Source organism: Rhinolophus sinicus, linkage group LG06, assembly GCF_036562045.2.
Source record: "Rhinolophus sinicus isolate RSC01 linkage group LG06, ASM3656204v1, whole genome shotgun sequence".
NCBI lineage: Eukaryota > Metazoa > Chordata > Mammalia > Chiroptera > Rhinolophidae > Rhinolophus > Rhinolophus sinicus.
Genome location: NC_133756.1, coordinates 52,033,090 through 52,057,157, shown reverse-complemented (window position 1 = coordinate 52,057,157; position 24,068 = coordinate 52,033,090). Strand labels below are relative to the sequence as shown.

Below are 24,068 nucleotides of genomic sequence, written 5' to 3'. Positions count from 1 at the left end.
TCTGTTAAGAGGAGTGAATGGCTGTCTTGCTCTGGCTCCCATTCTGACTGGAGTCTAGCACCTACCTGTAAAGTACATCCAAACACGCCGATCATCAGCATGGCCACTGAAAGGTAGTCGGTAAACACATCCCACCATGGCTTCAGCACCCGGAAGGCAGGCTGCTGCTCAGAGAACTGCCGGAATTCTGTCACTGGAATCATGTTTCTGAGAAAGGAGAGGTTACTCGTGAGTTAACTGATCTTCATGCACGACATAGTCAATTGTTAACATCAGTCGAAATGCTGCTTCAACCCACCAGAAACAGTGGTCTGAGTTAGATAGACCAGGAGCTGTCTTGGCACCTCTGTGTATGCACAAGCCACTGACTAAGACAGTTGTAATATGGGACCCTACCTGAAGAACACAAGTGCCTTTACTAACGATTGTCCCATAAGCAGGCTCCATGTGGACCAGAGACAGACCATGGCCAGAGCAGTCTCCGAGTCCGTTATTTCCTAGACTCTTCCCTTCCCCTAAACAGAACATGAGGATGCCAGTAAGAGCAGAGCCCATCCTTTGAGATGTTTTGCTATTAATCCTACCATCTTCGATTATTGCTTTAAACGATTTTTAAGTGTAATCTCAGCATTGGTTTGTGTTAATAATCTACTGAGCTCTATTTGTGAAGCATTTTGTTTGCTCCCTGGGGAAGGCAGATGCCTTTGCCACATGGTTCTTGTCCTGGAAGAGGGAAGATTTCATTGGTGGTGGGGGTAGGGCTAGGGAGGGCTTCATTTTCTTGTCCCCTCTTTTTTGGTCCCTGTACTTTTGGCTTCATTTCTTTTTTCTATTTCCTTTACTCTTCATATTTCACCGTGAATCTCAAACTTCAACTGATCTTCTCCTCTGGGAAATCAGTTGGCCCCCAAACACCTTCTCTACCTAAAGGACAGAAGATAAATGAATAGGGTGCATCTGGCTCTGGGAAAAGGGAAACGTGTGCCTCCTTTCCTTACTCTGCATTCTCCTCCCTTACTGCTCAGGCCGCTGCCGTCAGGACTCGAGGGTAATCATCCTGCTCCTGTGAGAAGGAACACTGTTTCCTATTTGAAGGCAACGAATACGGATGGAAAATGAGGGTTAATAAGAATATTTCTCTCCCTTTTGCCATCTTTGGACCCAATAATCTAGCTCTCCATATTTGTCCTTGTTATTAAAAAGTCTAACTAAAGGGCAGGGGAAAAGCTACATTTTGTGCTTATTCTCCCAAGCCTTGTTTCCTAGCTCTTCCTTCCCTAACACCAAAGGAAAGGCTGTACAATAAACAGCGCAAATAAAAGCAAAGACAATCCTTTGAATTCACAGGTGGTTATCCGTGGAAACTATTATAATGTTATCATTTTGTCTTGCTGCTTTATCTGACTTTTTCTTAGGCAGTAATTGTCTTTCTTTACACAATATTGAAAATTAAACTGCTTGGCTCTGCTCTCACCTACAGTCATCTGTGCAGTACCTGATATGATTTTCTTATTGTACCAAAACACAACTTTCTTAACGTCATTCTGCTACTACCACTAGGATGCAAGCTTCTTGAAGGTAGAACCTATGTAATGCATACGTGTGTTCTCAAAACATATGTTATAGTCAAGCCACACAAGCTAAATATCTGTATATTCCTAGTGTCAGTAAAATTTCATACTAGTTCAAACTTTGATTTTTCTGACATTTCATGACCTCTTTTCTTCTCAATGAATCATTACAACCTCACTGCCCCAAATGTTTTCTAGTCAGTTGTTCCAGCAGCAGTCACAGGCAGGCACTAACTCATCTTGATTTCTAAGTTAGCTTTTCAGAAGCTATTGTCTTATTCTATTTTGCATCCCCATCACTTACCACGATGCTTGGCAAGCAAGAAGCCCTGAAAAACTGTCTGTTGGATAAATGAATGCGTAATTCAGATGCTCTTTCATGGAGTAATGCTTGTCCAAATCAGAGGTGGGCTGACCCTATTCAGCTGCTGTGAAGTTCAGTACCTGTGCTCTAGTCTATATTCTTTGACAGATTTGTTTGCTGAGTACTTCATGGTAAGTTCCTGGGCAGCTTGGAGGGACCCAGGCTTGTTTTTTGAATTGGAGAATGATTTCAGGAATAAAAGGCACTGCAGTAGAGCAATGGTTCTCAAACCTTTTGATCTCAGGACTCCTTCGCATTCTAAAATGCAGTAAGGAGGACCTCAGAGAATATTTTTTACATGGGCTATCCCTACCAATATTTACCATATTAGAAATTAAGGACAATAAATTTTTATTGAATTTATTTGGGTAATATTTGTTAGTAAGATTATCTTTAAATATATATATATATATATATATATATATATATATATATATTCATTTAAAAATAATAAATCCATTACATGTTAACATAAATTATACTACGAAAAATAACAATATTCTCCACAACAAAAAATTAGTGAAAATAATGGCATTGTTTTACATTTCTGCAAATCTCTAACATTTGTCTTAAAAGATAGCTAGATCCTTATATCTGCTTCTGCACTCAACCTGTTACAATATGTTGTTTTGATTGAAATTTATGAATCAAACAGACATGTGATTGCAAAAGGGAGGAATATCTTCACAGCCTTTTCATATAATTGTGGATATTAATTTTTGATAATATATCAAAATGACTTGGTTAGTTGCAACATGGAATCTAAAACTACATCAATGAACTTTTCAAATGCCATGATATTAAAACACATTCGTCTATGTTGCACTTAGAATGGATCTTTTACCCATGCATGATTTTGTAATAACATCATGCTTTGGTCATCTGGAAAATATTGGATCACTGAGTTATGCAGCTCGTCCAAATGTTGACAAATTGTATTTAAAAATCACATTCGTTAATGTTGCCACTACTTTTATCAGAAAAGTTTTTAAGTAATGGGAAGCTGTCAAACTCATGGTGGTGAACACAAGTTTTCCAAAATTCTAATCATCATTTGAAAGTCTGAATTTCATTTCTGGCAGCTAATATTATCAGTTGTTTTTCTTAAAGAGTTAGGCTCACTTCATTCATTTTGAAAAAAATATCTTCCACACACTCAAGTCTGAATAATCAGTTGTTTTATTCAAGTAAAAATGGTGTAATATGATAAAGGAGTCAACTCAACTTTCAACTCAAATAAAGACTTTTGCGTGAGACACCCATTGTACTTTGAAAGTTAGCAGAAGTACTTAATGTGTTCTTCCCCCCATTACACCGTGTAGTAATACAATATGCAGCCAAGGGTTGCGTTATTAAAATAATAATTTTATTGCTTCAATGAGGACATTAGATGAAATTGGCAATTTTTAAAAAAAGTTGTGTGTGCCAATGAAGAATACAAGCTCATCAGTGAAAAAGGCAAAAAACATCTCAGCATTAAAAAACAGTTTTGACCTTATGGACCCCCAGAAAGGCTTAGGTTAAAGCACACTTTGAGAACCACTGAGGGAGAGGCTCAATGTTCCTTTCTTTATCTATGGCTCTCCTTGAGAAAGCAAAACCTGAGCACTCATTATAGGTGAGGTGCCCTAAGAACTTTGCTACGTTGCCTGTACAGGCATCATTCTCTTAGTATGGAAAATAAAGACAAACTAAGACTCTAAGAAACTTAAGTACTACCAGTATCTACTGCTTCCGAATACTGGCACAGCCTAGTTAAGATGGATTAGAAGACTTATTAGAGAAACAGCTGGTCCAAATGACATAGCCTTTTAGTGTCATAACTCAACTCTTAATGCACTTAACCTCTTTTGGGTAAGTGTGTGTGTATGTTTGCATTTGTATGTACATGCTCATATATGTATGTACATATATACTACATATGAATGTATGTAGATAGATGTCTAAGATACACACAGATGTATAATACACACAGACTTTATTGTTTTAACATATTACAAAGCTCAAAACCAATATCTAATACAATATTAATTTTTAGAATTATTTTTGATGCAAAAAGTGTGGAGGGAGGTAAAGGAGGAGTTCATTAAAAAACTCCAAAACTGAAAAGAGGGTGAATGGACCTTTGGCTTTCTTAATTGAAAAAATTTTTAGTATTCTTCTTTCACAAATTTCAGCACCTCTGAAAGTCATGCATTATAGTGACAACTGTACGTAATTTCTCTTTCATTATCATTATAGTTTCCAAGTGATTTGTGACCATTTCAAGAGTTATCATTTTAAGATGAAGGGGCCACTTCTGAACAAACTGCTAGGTTTAAATAGTTTTTTTCCCCTGAAGATCAATCAGCATAATTTCATTTCAATTTAGTTTTTTTTTTTTTTTTTTTAGAAATGGAAATAATTATCTTTATACTTCTTCCAACTCCAATTTTTAACTTGTTATATATGATTTTAGCTTGGTTAATTAAATAATGTCATTGGAAATATGGTATTTCAAATTCAATCATGAGATTCTGGTATCCTAATTAAAAATACATAAAGTTTTACATTACCTCTGCTTCTGTGTTCTTTTGCAGAAATCCATGTGCATTTCCTTTATTAAAAATACTTATTATTAAAAGTCATTTTATTGGCTCCATTAGCCACAAATCTTTACCTCTCAAAGACATCATATTATATAATCCTTTGGTAAAGAATATTGCAAACTTAGTTGCAAACTCAGAGTTTACTTCTTTCATCTATTTACGTCTTCCGGAAACAAACTGTCTTTCATTCCTTCTCAGGAAAATTTTAATATCTTCTTTCCTAGAATTAATTACACAGAGCAGATTCTACTCTATTAACCTATGACACTACAAATATCAAACTTATTACTTTGATTTAAACATGACTGCTAACACAGTTCTTCTATGGCTATCCAGTGGGGACGGCTAACATTTGCTTTGTTTTACTTTTTTTCTGGCATCACCTTTAGACAGTATAATTATATACCATTCAAGGAAACAAGGGTCAATTCCAAAAGATAATAAGTATGACATGGTGATAAGTACGACACCCCTTACAAAGATGAATAAAAAAATTAAATAATTCCTGAGCACGTGAAATATGAGTTCTACAGAAAAGAAACCCACATATATTATTAATTTATGTTGGTAAATCTAAGTCAATTCTCAGCCCTCACCTGATTTGCTCTATCAGCAGCATTGGCGTAATGTAACAATTCTGTACTTGACTTTCAGGATGCCAGAGCCTTTAGGTTTTCTTTCTACTTCCTGGCTGTTCCTTCTTTAACTCCTTTGCTGTTTCTTCCTCTTCTCCCTGATCTGTCTTTGGATTGCCCAGTGCTTAGTCTTTTGTCCTTTCTTTTCCCTAATTCATTCACTCACCTAGTGACTGCATCTAGTCACAATACTTTAATTAGAATGTATACTCAACACAAATTCTTATCAGTATCCACTCGTGGACCCAACTGCCTACTTGACATCTCCATCTGGATATCCACTAGACACATGAAATTTAGTGTGTCCCAAACCAACTCCAGTTCCATTTCCTTATCCCCACCTTCCCCATCCCCAGGAAAGCCCTTCTCCTTTTGCAATTTTCCTAGCTCAGTTGATGGCAACTCCATCTTTTCAGTTGCTTAGGTTTAAAATTTTGGAGTCATGTCTGACTGCTTTGCTTCTTACACCCAAAATCCAATCTGTCAACAAATACTTGTTACGTTCCTTAACGTACTGTCTGTCTTCTACAAGAATGTTACGTTTCATGAAGGCGGGGAATTTTTTTTTCAGTTCTATTTTGCACAGTGATATATTCCAACTACCATGAAAATAATGCTTGGCATATAGCAGACACTCAGGATTTGCTGAATAAATAGTGAAGACGTAGTAATTATAATGAAGAAAGGGGGGAGGTGCAATGGCCTTTAGTTAGAAGTAGGCCTTGTAAAGGCGAAGTGTGTGTCCGAGTAACGGCATGGAGGACAACCCGCAGAGCAGAGCCAGCGCATGAGGGCATCTGGGGCCAGTATGGAGAAAGAGTGCAAAAAAGGAAGAGCCCAGAAATGCCATGATTTATTTATGGCTTCTTTTCAGTTGTACCCAATGGCTCCATAAATCAAAATAAATAAAGTCATCAGGATGTACTCAAAACATCAATTATGAAACAAACTATTTTTCCTCTAGCAGTGCAATGATAGAAATAAAAAAACAGGAGAAAAAGCCAAATTTTCCAATTACATAAAAATGGTATCTTTCTCTTTTGGGAGAGCATGACTCTAGATTGTGTTTTATTGTGTAGCTGGGGTACACATGTCAAACTTTTCTATAAAAATCCACTGAAAGAAGACCGCAATTATATGGTTCTATAGAAATATATTTCATTAAAAGAAAATTATAAATGGGTTATAAAATGTTAGAACCTGAAAGGCACTTCAAAGGCCATCCAGTCCATAACTCTCATTCAAGGAGTGGCAAACTTGAGCCAAGAGAGATTAAGTGACTTGCTCAGAAACACAGCTAATGGTAAGCCATGACTTCTCACCAAATCTTACTCCTCACTCTATTGCTCTTAGTTAATATTATATCATGTTGATTCAATTGTAAAGAATCTAAAATATACTAAGAAATAAACAGTTTAAATAGAATCTCTCCTATATGCAATTTCTCTTTTCATGTTCATATTTGACAATACAAAATTTTTAAAAATAACTATTATTAATCCATTTAAACGATTCTTAAGCTACAGTGCTCTTACAGCCTCATAAATGAGAACTTTAGACTCAGAAGGAATAGTAAGAAGCAAGTTAAACTTGCAATCCAATCAATGGATTCTTCTGTATTATCGCCTTTGATATTTCCATGATATTATATGTTAATTAATGACCCTATCACATTATTTGGAAAATATTCAAATTGAGCCTAGCATGTTTTTCTAAGGGTGATGGTGATGGGGAGCAAAAATAACTCCTACCTAGCAGTTCTCATTCTCTCTTAATCAAGGAAGATATTAAACCTCTTTCTCATTACACTTTTCACATATTTAAAGACAAATCCCTTTAATCACTCAAGGGCTTTGCTTTACATGATAGTTTCCACAGTTATGTTTATTGTAGTTATAAGCTTTTGAATCCACTAAAAATTTGTTATACAGTATGGTCAGTAGCTGATTTTTCTCTTTCATAGCACAGATTACTTTCATTTATTCAGGCACTTGCTAAAAATAATTATGAGACTGTAAGATATGTCAGGTACTGTGCTAGATCCTGGGGGAATGGAAGTGAACAGACAAGGTACCTGCCCTCACCCATGTGTACTCTCATGGGAGAACATGCATTACAGAAATTCCGATAAAAGCATGAATTATAACTGATCCTCTCTGTACACGTGATTATCGTTTCCTGTTTAAATGGTGCTTTTAAAGAGGTTGTTGTTTTTCACTGAGAACAGGGTTTATATCTTGTTTATTTCTGCATCTTCTAGAAAATGGCACCATGCTTTAGAAGAGACCCTCAATAAATATTTGCTAAATTGAATTAGGTCTAAATATACACACATACTCACACACAGATACACACACACAATGAAGCATTTTGTAGTAAAGCCCAAACTCTTCTACTATGTTGTTATCCTCTGTTATAAAGTTTGACGCTGCAATAAATAACAGTGACCATTACCACATAGCTTCACATTGTAAATAACGATTATTCAAAGAACATCCACTGCTGAAGAGAATGCTTGTGAAGAGGAAAAGAGTCAGGAATAATTTATAACTTCAAAGTTAAAGATCACTGAAATTTTAATGCACAATGTTCTGTCACCAGTTATAGAGAGGATGTGTTGATCAGTGACATCTTAGGTCTCAGCTTGTACCCAATGGCTAAATTTTGTGACTCCTTGTCAGAATTACCTTGTTCAGAAACAAGTGACATAAAACAGACCCAAATATAAAAGTCCTGTTTACAATATAATGGTTTAAAATACTGCACTTATAAATCTTGGTGAGAGCTTGGTGAGATTTTATTTCTTTGGGATTTTTGTCAAAGAGTTTCAGCTATATCTGTATGACACCAATAATTATTTAATGCTTATTCTGCACATTTTCAGTCAATTTAACTTCAGAAATATTTTCTGAAATGAGGCCAAATTGTGACTGAATAGTCTTTTCAAAACTGACCAGAAAAGATTATCACCAAATGTTACTCATTCCCTCCCTTGTCTCTATTGTTCTGAATATACCTAAAGTCTGGCTGACAAATAATGGCTTCAGCTCTCTGCATCCCACTGGATTTCTTGGTCTCCTCTTCATTCCATGTTGTTTCCATCTCCTTTAAGCCAGGTACAATCTTCCAGGAGGTAGGGTATACTCTTACCACCCTCCCACTAAAGGATCCTAAATCCTTGAAAAGACTGTATGTTTTCCCTCAAATTCTCGATATCATTCAAATGTAATTTAGACAAGATTTCAGTTCTTAACAGTCTCAACGTCCAAAAACTAAGTCTAGGATTCAATTAAGGAAATCTGTAATGACTGTTTTTGAAGACTATCTATCTCTTCCTCCAATGGACACAAAGCAATTGAGGATTATCTCCAATCCAGTTTTCTTCCTTGAGCAAAGAAAGCCCAATAGTTCTAAGCAGCAGACATGCCGATAACATACATTGAGGGTCAGAAAAATCCAGACAAAACTAGTGCAAAAAGTCTACAAGTGCAGGAAGGCTCCTTTCTTCTGGATGATGGGATCCATGGAGAGGAAAGTGGAGAAGACAGGAAAATTCCTGTCCTCTAGAAAATTCATACTAATGTTTCTTGTTTTTTTTTCACCTTCTGGAGTTTAGAGTAGTCTGAAAAGGCAGGTGTCACCTTCTACTTCATATTGTTAGCTCTAGGGCCTAAAATACTCAATAGTTTGTTGAGTTAAATTTCTAATAATTCTATGGAGGGACACTTGCCTTTTATGTTCCAACAGGAAGTTTGGTGTTTTTTACAAAAACCTTTTCAAACATAGATAGACTGGTACTTATAAAAACAGAGAGTCAACCAAAAATGTGACAGGGAAGCTAAAGCAACTTGTTACCCAAACTTTCCCACTAAGCTTTTTATTTTCAATGGGATAAAATTTTAAATTTTCAGCTGTGTTAAACACAACAACTAGGAAACAAAGTAACACTGTTCAGGAAACAAGAGATTAGTGTAGATTAAAAGACAATGGATTTATAGTATGATCTTTTTATTGTCTTTTTAAATTAAATTCTATTAAAAACTTCCCTTTTAAGATCAGGACCATTGAAAGGTTCTTAAGCAGAAAAACTAACTGGTGAATAATTCTCTTTGGGGCTTTTCAAGAAGGTTCTCAAGTAGTCAGCTCTTGGTTTGTTTTTCTTGTTGGATGTGTTCAATAAAATCCATGATGGAAAGAAGAAGTTTGGGCCTTCAAGCCGCCAGGAAAAAAACAAAAAAACCCTCAAATCTGCAGGAGGAAATCAACAACTACCAGACTTTTATTGTCAGAATATTAAAACTGATGTGAATGCACCTGAAAGTTAGAATACTTGGTTTTTGTCCATGCAGCCAATAGATATTTACTGCAAGGCTTTGTGCCTACGAGAAAAATATTTGTTGGGTTCAGCTCTAAACACAACATATGGATTCAATGGCCATTTTTTCCAAGTTAGACATTATATGAGTTCCCTCTTCCAATTCTTATTTCTCACAGCAAAGCTAAATAAAATCTAATGTGAAGATATTTGATACTTCCATTGTCTCAGATTCTAGAAGCTGAGGGGAGGCATAAAAAGGTTTCTTCATAAGAAGGCTCTAGGAAAATATGGTCAAAGGCTACTTGCCTCTCAAACCTAAATTGTGCCAAAAATCTAAATGAAAGACATGCTTGGAAAATATGAATCATTCATTAAAATACACCTGTTTCTGAAGACATGTTATTTGGTTAACAAAAAACAAAACAAAACAGAACAAAAACTTCTCCCTACCTGCAAAGAAAATAGTGAAACTAGGTGATATACGTTTACAAGAGTCAAGTGATATTTGTGGCTCTTGAAAAATCACTACAAAGGAGATACAGGCAATTGTAGCAGGGCCTGTGGTGCTAGTCCTGTAACTGGAATGTACTAATCCTCCTTGGCTTTGCAGATCCTATGTATTCTACAGAGGGCTGGGGCTCTCGCACCACTCGCTCGGGATCTGACTACCTGACTAGGTCAAATCCAGCACTGCAGGCTCTCAGAGCACTGTGGGTCTTCCTTGATGGCCCCTGTCACAGACACCATTTTCCACTTATTTTTGTGATGCTTGGATTAATGTTGGTCTCCATTGTTTTCCCAGTACCTAACAGTCTTTGGCACCTATAGGTGCTCAACATATATTCATCAAATAAATGATTAATTAAAAACAAAGTTACCAGAACAGTGTAAGTGCAAGATCCCAGACTTATTCATTTGACTACTTTGACAGCAAAAAGAAAATAGAGGGGGAAAAAAAATTGAAGTCTATCAGTTAATTTGGAATAAGACCCAAACAGTGCTATCTTTATAGACAAAGTGATAGTATTTTGAAATAGTTTATTTGCAGTTGCTATTATTATGAAGAAAGATGGTGTGGGGCCAGATCAAGTCTTCCTGAGAAAACTATCTCAAAAATATTGAGAGCCCTGCAAAACACATTTTTAAAAAATGGTTGAAAGACCTAGAAAACAAGATATTGAAGACCAGCAGTATATCAACTTGTACGGTGACACCTAGTTACCTAAAGAAGGTTTCAGAAGTGGGTTTATTCATTTCTGGGATAAAAAGGTGGATTGGGGATGCTTGAAAGGAGCAAAACTAATTTAAGAGTTGTTAAATTAGGAGGTTTAAGTATTATCACAAATACTAAAAAAAAAAATGTGTAGAAAGGTCATAGGAATTTATTTAAAACCTTAGCTTAGTAGGAAAGAGTTAAGGAAGAAACAGAAAAAAAACTTACTTTTAAAAATCAAACATTTCAAAACTGAGAGATCTTTGGAAGTTCTGAAGTAAAGCAGGATTTGGGAAAGAGTGCATGATCTTTTGGGTGGCTCAGGGCCAAGGGAACAGACAAGGTTTATGGAACAACTGTAGGGATTTGTTTGTTTTTATTTGTTCTGTAATCTTTTTTTTTTTTTTTTTTTAACTTTTATTTATTTTAAGTCTGTTTTTCCAGGACCCATCAGCTCCAAGTCATGTAGTTGTTTCAATCTAGTTGTGGAGGGTGCGGCTCACAGTGGCCCATGAGGGGATTGAACCGGCAACCTTGTAGCTAAGAGAAGCCTGCTCTAACCAACTGAGCTAACTGGCCACCCCCTATTTGTCCTGTAATCTTGATCCTGTGTTTTTGATCCTATTTTCAGATGATCCATGTTAAAAACTTAATAGATCACTGTTTTAGGGACCTGAAGAAAGTTTACACAGACATAAGTTAAAATTGTTTCTGTAAAAACAAAATAAATGTCCAATCAACAAAGAAACAGAAACTGGTTTTCTCCTATTCAATGTCCTTAGATACAAACAGGATCAGTGCTGGGATTCTTTTGGGAAAGAAGTGGGATTTGGGGAAATGAGGTGGAGAAAGCCATAGGACCATGATTTATGCTTGGTCCCTTTTGGAGGCTGAGAGAGGGATACATTATCATTAGAGATCGCTACTCCAGAAGCACAAATTTTCTCAAGGATACATGCAGTATCTCTGAAAAGCTATGTATCTCTAGCATCTACCACAGTACCTAGCAGCTTTACTCATTCTTTCTCCAAGTACTAGAGAAGCTTTTATCTACCAGATATCGAGTTCACTAATGTGGATATACCAATGAGTAAGAGAGACACAACCCGTTTTTATGAACCTTACATTATGGTGGAAAGACAGATAGTAAACAATTACACACAACCGTTTAATTAACACAGTTGTGATAGGTATGACAAAGTGGAAGTTTAGGAGACTGACAGTATACTGAAGTACCTGAGCTACTGGGGGTTTAGGAAGTGATGGCTGCATGGAAATATGAACTATAGGTAGGAATAATTGTCTAAAGTTGGGGGCCAGAACATTCAAGGCAGGGTGGCTTTTTGTCCCCCTTTTAAGATGTATCATTTTGCCCTCTATCACTCATACATTTTTTGTTTTTGTTTATTTTGCATAAGGTTGGACCTCATATTTTCTATCTCTGGAGACACAGGGGTTGGGGAAGTTCCAAGCTGGTCCAAATTCCATGAGGCAAAGAGGGCAACAAGTTACATGTTTTTAGGTGGAAATGGCAAAAAAAGTCACCAAGACGCACCAACAGTCTATTTCTAAGGTATGTGTGAAAATTTCCCCAAAGTAACCTTGTTGCAGAAGCACAGAGATCACAGCAGCTTCCCTTTGTTCCCTGCTGCTAAACTGCCTTCTAAACACTGAACCAACCTCCACTGCACCTCCTGGATTATCCTCCACACCGATGCCTCCACTCTTGTTAATTCAGTGTAAAGATGCCCCAAAGTTCTGGCCAAGTAGCCCATGGTTGGTATAGAATTCACAAAATTCTTGTCATAAGTAGTGAACATTGTTCTAGAATCTCAGTCATCGTCAGTGAGGGGGCTGCTTGGTCATTTCCTGGGACTGAACACAAGTAGCATCGATAAGGGCCCACGGCCATTCTCCGCCCCTGCATCGGTCCACACGTGTGCCAGCCTGCAGTGCAGTCCCCTCCGAATTCTTGTAGAATGCCTCCTTAGGGACTGACTTCCTAGTTACAGGAAATTCAGTCTTTGGTCAGAGGATAGTCTCCGTTGGTCTGTTTTTAAATTTATTTCTTCGCTCCCTTTGATACATCCTTCTTTCTTCCTCCTTCCCTCCCTCTCTCCATCCGCTGTCCTTCTTTGAACATTTGTTATCTAACTACTATGTGGCAAGTACTGGGGATACAAGATAAATAAAAACGCTATAGTCAAATATGTTGGCAACAGAACTGTAAACAAGGAGACTCAAAATATGTTATCCTTTCTCTTTGCTCCTCAGCTCTCCATACGATTCAAAACCGAAGGGTTTGTGTGAGCCAGACCAGCACTGGGAAAGATGCATGCCAACTAGCCATCTAACCCCGCAGGTAGTTTGCCAAGCGACAGAGGACAGAGATATCAAACCAAGCGTGAGAATGCCTTGTGATGACGTAAATATGAAAACGGAAATAAACAGGTAACTTAACTTTCACAACCTGAACTCAGAAACAGAATAAATGGGGAGAGATTTTTCTGATAAATCCCCTGCTATATACAACACTTGCAACTTGCTATTCAAAATGCAAGAACCAAATAGATATGAATAATAAGAGATACTATTAGAGGCACTATTTATTCAACATTTCCATCCATTATTTCTTTTTTAAATTGGCATATAACACTGTAACAGTTTTAGATATAGAACATGATGATTTGATATGTGTACGTATTCTGAAATGATTACCAGAATAAGTTTAGTTAATATCCATCACCACGTATAGTTACAATTATTTTTTTCTTGTGATGAGAACTTTTAAGATCTGCTCTTTTAGTAACTTTGAAATACACACTAGAGTATTGTTAACTAGTCACCATGGTGTACATTACATTTCTGGGACTTATTTATCTCATAAATGGAAGTTTGTACCTTTTGACCACCATACTCATTTCACACACACAACACACAACACACACACAACACACACACACACATACACACTCCCCTCCAGTAACCACCAATCTGTTCTCTGTATGAGTTCAGTTTTTTTTCAGATTCTACATATAATTGAAATCATATAATATTTGTCTTTCTCTGTTACTTATTTTATTTAGCATAATGCACTCATGTTGCATAAAGTCTATCCATGCAGTTGCATATGGAAGGATTTCCATCTTATTTATGGCTGAGTAATATTAATATACTATGTCACATTAGCTTTATCTAGTCATCCATTGGTGAACACTTAAGTTGCTTCCATATTTTTAGCTATTGTAAATAATGCTACAATGAACATGCGGGGTGCAGGTATCTTTTTGAGTGTTTTCATTGCCTTCAGATAAATACCCAGAAGTGGAAATTCTGGATCATATGGTAGTTCTATTTTTAATTTTTTGAGGAACCTCCATACTGTTTTCCATAGTGGCTGCACCAACACAAATTGCCACCAACAGTGTACAAGGGTTCCTTTTTTCCCACATCCTCGCCAACACTTGCTATTTCTTGTCTTTTTAATAATAACCTTTCCATTAGTGTGAGGTGGTATCTCATTATGGTTTGGATTTGCATTTCCATCATGATTAGTGATGTTTAGCATCTTTCCATGTAGTAGCTGGCCATCTGTATGTCTTCTTTATTGAGATCTGCTGCCCATTTTTTAATCAGATTTTTTTTCTATTTAGTTGTATGAGCTCTTCATATATTTTGGATATTAACCCCTTATTAGATACATGATTCACAAATATTTTCTCTCATTCTGTGGGTTGCCTTTTCATCTTGTTGATGGCTGCCTTTGCTGTACAGCTTTTTAGTTTGATATAGTCCCACTTGTTTATTTTTGCTTTTGTTGACTTTGCTTTGGTATCAAATTCAAAAAATCATTACCAAGACTGATGTCAAGAATCTGACCCCCTACATTTTCTTCTAGGAGTTGTATGGTTTCACGTCTTAAGTTCAAGTCTTTAATACATTTTTTTTTTTCTTTAATACATTTTTAATTGATTTTTGTGTATGGTGTAAGACAGCAATCCAGTTTCATTCATTTGCATATAGTTGTCCAGTTTCCACAACACCATTTATTGAAAAGACAACCCCTTCCCCATTGTATATTCATCCATTATTCTTTCTTTTTAAAAAGCTTTTTAAAATTAAATTTATTGGGGTGACATTTGTTAATACCCTTATATAAGTTTCAGGTGCCAAGTCTATAATACATTATCTGTATATTGCATTGTGTGTTCCCCACCCAAAGTCTAGTCTCCTTACATCACCACATATTTGACCCTCTTTACCTTCTTCTTCCTCCTTTCACCCCCCTCTGGTAACCACCATCTGTTGTCTGTGTCTATGAGTTTGTTTGTTTTGGTTGTTTGTTTGTTTCTTTCTGTTTTATATCTCACATATGAGTGAAATCAGATGGTTCTTGTCCTTTTCTGTCTGACTTATTTCATTTAACATGATAAACTCAAGATTGATCCATGTTGTCACAAATGGCTGAGTAGTATTCATATATATATATATATATATATATATATATATATATATATGACATCTTCTTTATCCAATCATCCATCAAAGGACATTTAGGTTGTTTCCATGTCTTGGCCACTGTGGATAATGCTGCAATGAACATAGGGGTACATATATCTTTACAAATAAATATTTTCAAATTTTGGGGATAGATACCTAGAAGAGTAATTGTTAGGTCACATGGTAACTCTCTTCTTAATTTTTTGACATTCAATATTATTTTATATTAATTTCATGTGTATAGCATAGAGGTTATACATTTATATAAGTTATGAAATGATCCTGTGACTAGTTTAGTACCCATCTGGCACTATATATAGTTATTACCATATTATTGACTATCTTCCCTATGTTTTACTTTACATCCCCACAACTATTTTGTAACTACTAATTTGTACTTCTTAATCCCTTCACCTTTTTTACCATCCCCCAACCTCGTCCCATCTATCACCCCAAAAAATCTAGTACCCATCTGACACCAGGCATAGTTATTAGAAAATTACTGACTATATTCTTTATGCTATACCCTACATCCCCATAACTACTTTGTAACAATCAATTTGTACTTCTTAACCTCTTCCCCTTTTTTCACCCAGCCTCCCATCCCGCAACCATCAAACTGTTTTCTGCACCTATGATTTTGTTTCTGTTTTGTTTATTTTGTTCTTCAGATTCCACATATAAGTGAAATTGTATTGCATCTATCTTTCTGTCTGACATACTCCACTCAGCACAATACCTTCCAGGTCCATCCACGCCTCCGCAGATGGCAAGAAAGCATTCCCTTCCATGGCTGAGCAATATTTCATTGTATGTATGTATCACCTCCCCTTTTCCATTCATCCATTGACAGACACCTAGGCTGTTGCCACATCTTGGCCATTGTAAACAATGCTGCAATGAACATATGGATGCACATGTCCTCTCAAAGTAGCATTTTGGGTTTCTTTGGATAAAAACCCAGAAGTGGGATTATTAGGTCCTTCTTTGTCTCTTGTTATAGCCTTTGTTTGGAAGTCTATTTTGGTATAAGTATTGCTACCTCAGCTTTTTTTTTTTCATTTCCACTTTTCATGAAAGATCTTTTTCCATCCCTTTACCTTCAGTCTGTGTGTTTCTTTCAATCTGAAGTGATTCTCTTGTAGGCAGCATATATAAGGATTTTATTTTTGTATGCGTTCAGTCCTATGTCCTTTGATTGGAGCATTTAATCCATTTACATAGAAAGTAATTGTTGATAGATATGTAGCTATTGCTGTTTTATTATTCACAATTTTGATTTTTTTTTCTTTGCATCTTAAAGAAGTCCCTCTAAAATTCCTTGCAATACTGGTTTGGTGATGATGAACTCCTTTAGCTTTTTCTTATCTGGGAAGCTATCTGTCCTTCAATTTTAAATGATAGCCTTACTGGGTAGAGTACCCTTGGTTGTAGGTCGTTGCTTTTCATCATGTTAAATACTTTGTGCCAGTCCCTTCTGGCCTGTAAAGATTCTGTTGAGAAATCATCTGACAATCTTATGGGAGCTCCCTTATAAGTTACTAGTTGCTTTTCTCTTGCTGCTTTTAGGATTCTCTCTTTGTCTTTAACCTTTGCCATTTTAATTATAACGTGTCTTGGTGTTGGCCTGTTTGGGTTCATCTTGTTTGAGACTCTCTGCACTTCCTGGGCTTGTACGTCTATTTCCTTCACCAGGTTAGGAAAGTTTTCAGTCATTATTTCTTTAAATAGGTTCTCGATCCCTTGTTTTCTCTCTTCTCCTTCTGGTACCCCTATGGTATGAATGTTGATAAGCTTGATGTTGTCTCAGAGATCTCTTAAGCAATCCTCATTTTTTTTAATTCTTTTTTCTTTTTGCTGTTCTGATTGGGTGTTTTCTGTTTGTCTTCCAAATTGCTGATTTGATCCTCTGCTTCATCTAGTCTGCTGGTGATTGCTTTTAGTGCATTCTTCATTTCAGTTATTGTATTCTTCACTTCTGATTGGTTCTTTTTCATGGATTCTACGTCCTTTTTTGTGCTTACAGTCTCTTTGTTGAGGTTCTCACTAAGTTCCTTGAGCATCCAAACCATTGTTTTGAACTCTGTATCTGGTAGGTCACTTACCTCCATTTCATTTAGTTCTTTTTCTGGAGTTTTCTCCTGTTCTTTCATTTGGGATGTATTTCTTTGTTTCCTGCCTTTGTGTTTGTTTCTATGTATTAGGTAGATCTGATACATCCTCCAGCCTTGGCCAGGTCGTCTTATGTAGTAGATTCCCTGTGAGGCCCAGTGGCACAGTCTCCCTGGTCACCTGTATGGGTGCTCCAGGAGTGTCCCTTGTGTGGATTGTGTGTACCCTCCTGTTGTAGGAGAGCTTTGATTACTGTTGGCATGTCAGTGGGTGAGATTGACCCTCAAGCTGATTGGCTGTGGGGTTTGGCCAAGTCCACAGCTTAAAGGCTGCTGTGCAGGGGGCTTAACCCACTGATTGGGATTTACCGCAGTGGGCTTGGTGCCTGTTGAGACCTCCCCCACTTTGTGTGTGCCACTTGTGGGGCTAATTGGGAAGTGCTCTGCTGTGGTCTGAGGCCAACCTCCATGTATGTTGGTACTGGGGCCTCTTGGGAGGAGCTCCAGTGCAGGCCCAGGTCACCCCCTGCTTGTGACCAGCCAGGAACTACCTGTTAGGAGCTACAAAGTGATCCATGGTTGTTTCCTGCCTGTGCTAAACCTGGAGGTGTGTGGGAGAGGCCACACTGTGAACTGAGGCTTTCTGCCACCAGTACTGGACCTAGGGTAGGTCTGCAAAAAGCCAGGACACTCCAAGGCCTGACGCCACCTGCTGGCTGCCTGTAAAGCTCAGCTGCTGATAGAGCCTCATGTGTTACGTGAGTTGGATGAGGTGGGATCTCAGGGAGTCACCAGAGTGGAAGGAGTTGTGTTCATCAGGTTAATGTAGATTTTGGTTTGGTGCCAGTGCTGAGCCTGGAGTTAGTCACCCAAAGACTTAGAGCACACCAAAGCCAGTCATGGTCTACCTGGGGCCAGCAGACTCTGATAGTTTTACAAGAAAGAGTGTAATACAGGCGGGGCTGGCTGATCACAGAATCAGTTGGATAGGGCAGGTTCCCTGTGAGTCAGCAGGGTGGAGCAGTAGAGCTCACCAGGCCAATCACATTCAGATTTGGCCGTGGTGGGGGCAGGCTCAACACAGGAAATATGGTGGCTGCCTGCCAGCTGCACGTGAGGATCCCACACAGGGAAAATGGCAACAGCCCTTGCCTGAAGCTACTCACCTCAGTCTGCCCCCTCCGTATGCCTCTGATTCCCCCCTCCGAGTAACTGTCCCCACGCCAGAGCCCTAGGTGAGTGTCTGCAAGTGAATGAGTCTGTACCTGGTTCCCTTAAGAGGACATCTGGGTTTCCTGCTGCTTGCCATCCCATCCAGATGGTCGGAATCCCCACTGTTTTTCACAGCCAGATGATGCAGGGGCTCCTCTTCCCAGCACTAGTAGTCCAGGCTGGGGGGCCTGGTGTTAGGCTAGGGTCCCTTGCTCCTCTGGGGGAATGTCCACAGCCAAGATATCCCTCCTGATTTTCAACTGCCACAGGGAGGTTTCTGGGCAGGCTGTTTTATATCTCTGCCCCTGCTACCAGTCTTGATGTGTCTTTTTTATATCCTTAGGTATAAAACTTCTGTTCAACTAGCCTTCAGATGGTTCTCCAGGTTGATTGTTCTATAATTTACTTGTTATTTTAATGTGTTCACAGAAGGAAGAAGGCAGTGTTTATCTACTCTGCCATTCTGGATCTTTCCCATCCATTATTTCTTAAACTGTTTTTTTTTTTTTTTTTTTCCTGGTGAGAAAGGTCCATAGTGCTTTTCTAATCCTCAGTGGGATTTGTAATCCCCCAAATACTTAACCACTACACCAACAGTACATCAGCTATTATGACTAAAGAAAAGCAGAAAACATCTGTGTAAAGAAAGTAGCTCAGGAATTGAACTAGAAAAAAATCATGAGAACATGATTGAGTCAACATAAGGATATAATAGCATTAAAGGTATCAGCTTCAAAGAGAAAATGAAATTATTTGGGTTGCCCTAGTAACACCAAGATAAAAATGTGGAAGTGAGAATGTGGGATTTGACATTAAGAAAACCTTCTTCAGCACTAAGGTCTCCCACATCATGGAATGAGCTTCCCCATGGCAACAGGCAAAACCATGTAAATGGATTAAAGAAAGAAAATATCCAAGAGAGTGGAAGCATAGTAATAAGGACTAAGCTGAGCTAATAAATATTCTGTACCTTTCTTTTCTTTAATTCACAGAATTAAATTGGGGGGGAGGAGGCGGATGGTGGAAGCAAACCGTCTGCAATAAAATGAGACTTTCTCCAGTGACATGTGATTTTAAATGATTTTAAAAGTTCAGCTTTTATATTATTCTACCCACTCACTTTTTTCCAAATGGTGTAGAACTCCCACCCATTCTAGAGCCCTGGTTCTATTACTAGAAAAGGCAAAAGAAAAAACAAACAAACATAAGAGATTATATTTTTTCATGCCCAATCTCTACTTTTTTGGGAGGCGAGATATGTCCCTAGTAATTAAGGCAAGAACAGACATTCATATTAATACACTACTAGAGTATTAAAGAATTACTCTAGTAGTATAGTGGTTGGGGCCACAGCACTGAGGTGAAAGTGCCTCAGTCTGAATTCTGGCTCTGCCACTTGTGAGCTGGGTGACCTTGAGCAGGTTACCAAGTCCTTCTGTTTCCTCATCATTAAAATGTGGAAAAGGGTAGTATCTTCCTTCAGAGCTGTGAAGTGTATAAGAAGTAACTGTGGCAAACACTACTTGCAGTACTAGGTAGGAAATTAGCACTCAACATATGACAGCTACTATCAACCAAGCCAACAATCAAATTAGATAAGTGTAAAATGGAGTTTACTATCAAGAATAAGAATTCCTTGGTGCTTGTAGCCTTCACTTTTAACTTGAGGTATCACACTAAAATATAATTCTTTATAAAAACAGAAGAAACAAACTTTGAAAGAATCATTTTTTAAATGGGAAAGGAAAGGTATAACAATGAACATTTAATATCATTGTGCCTATTAATTCGCAGTCATTATGTATGTTATTTGTTTGTTTGTTTGTTTGTTTTTTTACTTCCACATTAAACCCATGATGTAGGTATTATCTTGCCTCTACAGTAGAGCAAATGTGCAAAGAGAGATTAAATAATTTCTCCAAGGTTATAAAGCCTATGAATGGCATAGCAAAACTTCCGACTTACGCCTGTCAGATTCCAATGTCTAAGCTCATTGCACTTCATGAGAGAAATTATTTTAGTCTCTAACAACCTCCTTTATGGGAGATTCAGCCTTGTCTTCCATTGGCAAAAACACCTATTTTGGGAGCTAGTAATCTGAGGACTGAATTGAGGGCAAATTTCAGATTTGTATACTCCAGCCTAAAATCTGGCACTGAGAGGAGGAGTCCAGTCTGAGGAAAGATTTTTTTAAAGGTTAGAAAGGACTCTGTTTCTCTCCATTAGGGAATGACTGATATAGGACTTACTCTTCTTTGTAAATAGCTAGTAAAACAGAATTTTACCAGAGCCACAGGAGGTCTTTACGTTATACTCTGTATTATACCTATTTTTTGTTTGATGCTAAGCCCGTGGGTGGAGAATGCAATCCCCAAACTTTACACTGTTCCAATCTCCTTTAGGGGGATATGAATGTGATTTCCAGGAACTCAATACAGTAAAACAGCAGAACCTTCTGTACTGAGAATTTGAATACCGAGAATCTACTGGGAAATGTATAACAAATTAAAATAGAAGGACAGTGACTACTTCCTTTTCATTGTTCTTGTTCAAATTAATTTGGTCAAGACAACTATTAACCACCTCTTGCCTCTAGAAAGTTATTAGAATCTCCCTTCCCTGATGTTTCAACACGATGTTTTGCTTCATTGCAGACATGCCCACAAAGAGGATTAGTTTTTCTTCAAAAAAAAAGAAAGAAAAAATCGTTCAAATGTTCGCTGCTTTTTTAAAATTATGACTCTGCATTTCTGCTTTCCCCACCCAGGTCCCACAATGTTTCCAGAGGCAGGGGATAAAAAATGCTTTAGGTGAAATTTATGTAAAAAATTCCCAAGGGTACCCTAAAGTCTCTGTCCAATCCATGGGGCTACAGCCTTAGTTCTGCCAACTAATTCTTGATGTTAACACACACCCAAACATATGGGACCACTCTGAAGTTGTGGCTCTTTTAGGGGGATCTGACTTACGATGTGATTTCACATCAACCTGAATCCCAGGGCTCATGTTCCCTTAGCTTCAATTTTCTTAATATCTCAAATATGAAGATACTTCTGTTACAGCTCTGCCTTCTATTTTACCTCCATTTCTTCATCCCAGTCTCTAAGTTTCTCCTTTTCTACTTTTCCCCAATATAAGTAACTCATGATCTACCTGATGGGTCAATGTAGGGTTTGAAGAGAGGGAGATGAAACCAAGATTTTTGACTGAAAAACAGAAGGATGGAAGTGCCACTTTATATAAAGGGAGAGGGAAGCTACCGATAGAACAGGTTTGAGGAAGGGGAGATGATTTTGGTTATAGACATGTTAAATCTGAGATGTCTGTTAGACATCCAAGTGGAGAGGCTCCATAAACAGTTGGCTATATTAGGCTAGAAGGAGGAAAAAGATCTGGCCCAGAGATACAAATTTGGGAGTCACCTGGGTATCGGAAGTGGTTACAGCCATCGCACAGGATGAAATCACTTCGGAAGTATATATAGAGAAGAAAACTACCTAAGGACTTACTGCAGCAAGGAGTATTTTCCAATCAGATGTAGAACTGAATCACTCTCTCACTATTCAAAGTTTCTGTGTAAATATCGTAGTATCAGAGACAACTTCTCTGGTCACCCTATTTAAAATATTAATAGTAACTTACCACCACCAGTAACCCACCACCTCAGCATTCCCCTTTTCATTCTCCTAAGTTACTTTTCTCAAAGCATTATCTTTATCAGATGTACTACATATGTGCTAGTATTTTTGTCTGTCTCACATTATAAGGCAAGTTCCATAAGAAACAGGGACTTTGTTTTCTTCAATCCTATCTCCCAGTGCGCTGAACGGTGCCTGGCACACAAAAAGTACTCAATAAATAGTTGCTGAATGAATGGATGAAAAATGAGGTATGCATATTCTGAAATTCTCCCAGTTGTGAAAAATGTATAACAGAAATATTTCTATGAATACCAGAGCTTAGAGTTAGGTGCACTTAGCTTTGGGGAAGAGAACTACCAGATTTATTTTGCAACACAATGCGTTTTCTCATGATACTTGCATTCTGCTTAGGGGTACAGGGGAAGCAAAGAAAGTATAAAAGACTACCTGAGAGACTTATGTGGTGGTCGAAAAGGAAAAATTTTCTTTTTTTGCTCTCTTTAAGGATTTGGGAGAAGGGAGAAAGGAGTGGAAAAAGAGGTATTCTTGGTCTGATTTATTTTGAACGCCGGGCTCCTTTATAATAATATTAGCAGTATCATGTTCTTTTCTCTTACTCCCATTGCCTGCCTCAGTCACCTTCAAGGGACCTGCCATAGAATAAGGTAAAGACCACAAGAAGGAAAGGACAGGTGTTTACTAAGCAACAGCAATGCAATAGTGATCATTGATGGCTTGGGTCAAGATATTCAATGGCAAATGAGCAGCAATACACAACACAGAAAAATGGGTGAGTGAGGACTGTGAGAAGTGAGGGTGAATCAGAAGTGAAACAAATCAGCAATACTGTCATTCTTAAAACGAAACAAAACAATATGACACTGAATTTGTGGTATTTAAAGGGTCAGAAAGTTAACCATTTGCTATAACTAGCATTATTCAGGCCCCTTACTAAAGTTTGAGTATCTTTTAAAAGGAGGGTGGAAAAATATTAGATAGACACTTATTTAAGAGCAATAAATTCTACCTTCAAAAATATATCCAGATTTAACCATTTCTGACTATCTCTATTGCTTTTACCCTGGCCCATGCCATCATCATCTCTCAACTAGGTGATTGTAATAGCCTCATACATCACTGGGTCTCCCTGCTTCCACCATTGACGCACATAGATTAGTCTCAACTGAGCAGCCAGAATGATCCTATGAAATTATTGGGTTTCTCCTCTGCTCAAAACCATGTAATAACTCTCCATCTCACTCAGAGAAAAAGCCCGACTCTTTATAAAAATCCCACAAGGCCCTATGCAATCTGCATTCCCCCATCCCCAATACCCACGTTGTAGCCCTCTCCTTTCTGCTCCAGCCACACTGGTTGTCTTGCAGTTCCTTGAACATCTGGTTCACTCCTGCCTCAGGGCTTTGCATGTGCAATACCTGCTGCTGGAATTCTCCTCTTTCTAATACTCTCTTTCCCCAAAATAAGACCTAGCCGGATAATCAGCGCTAAAGCCTCTTTTGGTAAAAATTAATATAAGACTATTATATTATATTATATTATATTATATTATATTATATTATATTATAGTAAAGACTTTGTCTTATAGTAAAATAAGACTAATCTTATATTAATTTTTGCTCCAAAAGATGCATTAGAGCTGATAGTCCGGCTAGATCTTATTTTTGGAGAAACACAGTAGCCGGACAATCAGCTCCAATGCATCTTTTGGAGCAAAAATTAATATGACTGTATATATATTATATTGTATTGTACGTATTGTATTATATTATAAAGACCTGTTCTTATATTATAGTAAAATAAGACCGGGTCTTATATTAATTTTTGCTTCAAAAGACGCATTAGAGCTGATTGTCTGGCTAGGTCTTATTTTCGGGGAAACATGGTATCCACATGA

General features: G+C 37.6%; 1 protein-coding gene across 2 annotated transcripts in view; it reads right to left on the bottom strand.

Annotated features, from left to right (window-relative positions):
- LRRC8C (leucine rich repeat containing 8 VRAC subunit C) overlaps nucleotides 1-24,068 on the bottom strand; it is a 76,180-nt gene that overhangs the window by 33,254 nt on the left and 18,858 nt on the right. For both annotated transcript variants that reach the window (XM_019753282.2, XM_074335114.1), the window contains exon 2: nucleotides 66-207. In XM_019753282.2, the coding sequence (XP_019608841.1) occupies nucleotides 66-203 (138 nt within the window). In that variant the 5' untranslated portion in view covers nucleotides 204-207. The remainder of the gene's footprint in view (nucleotides 1-65; nucleotides 208-24,068) is intronic.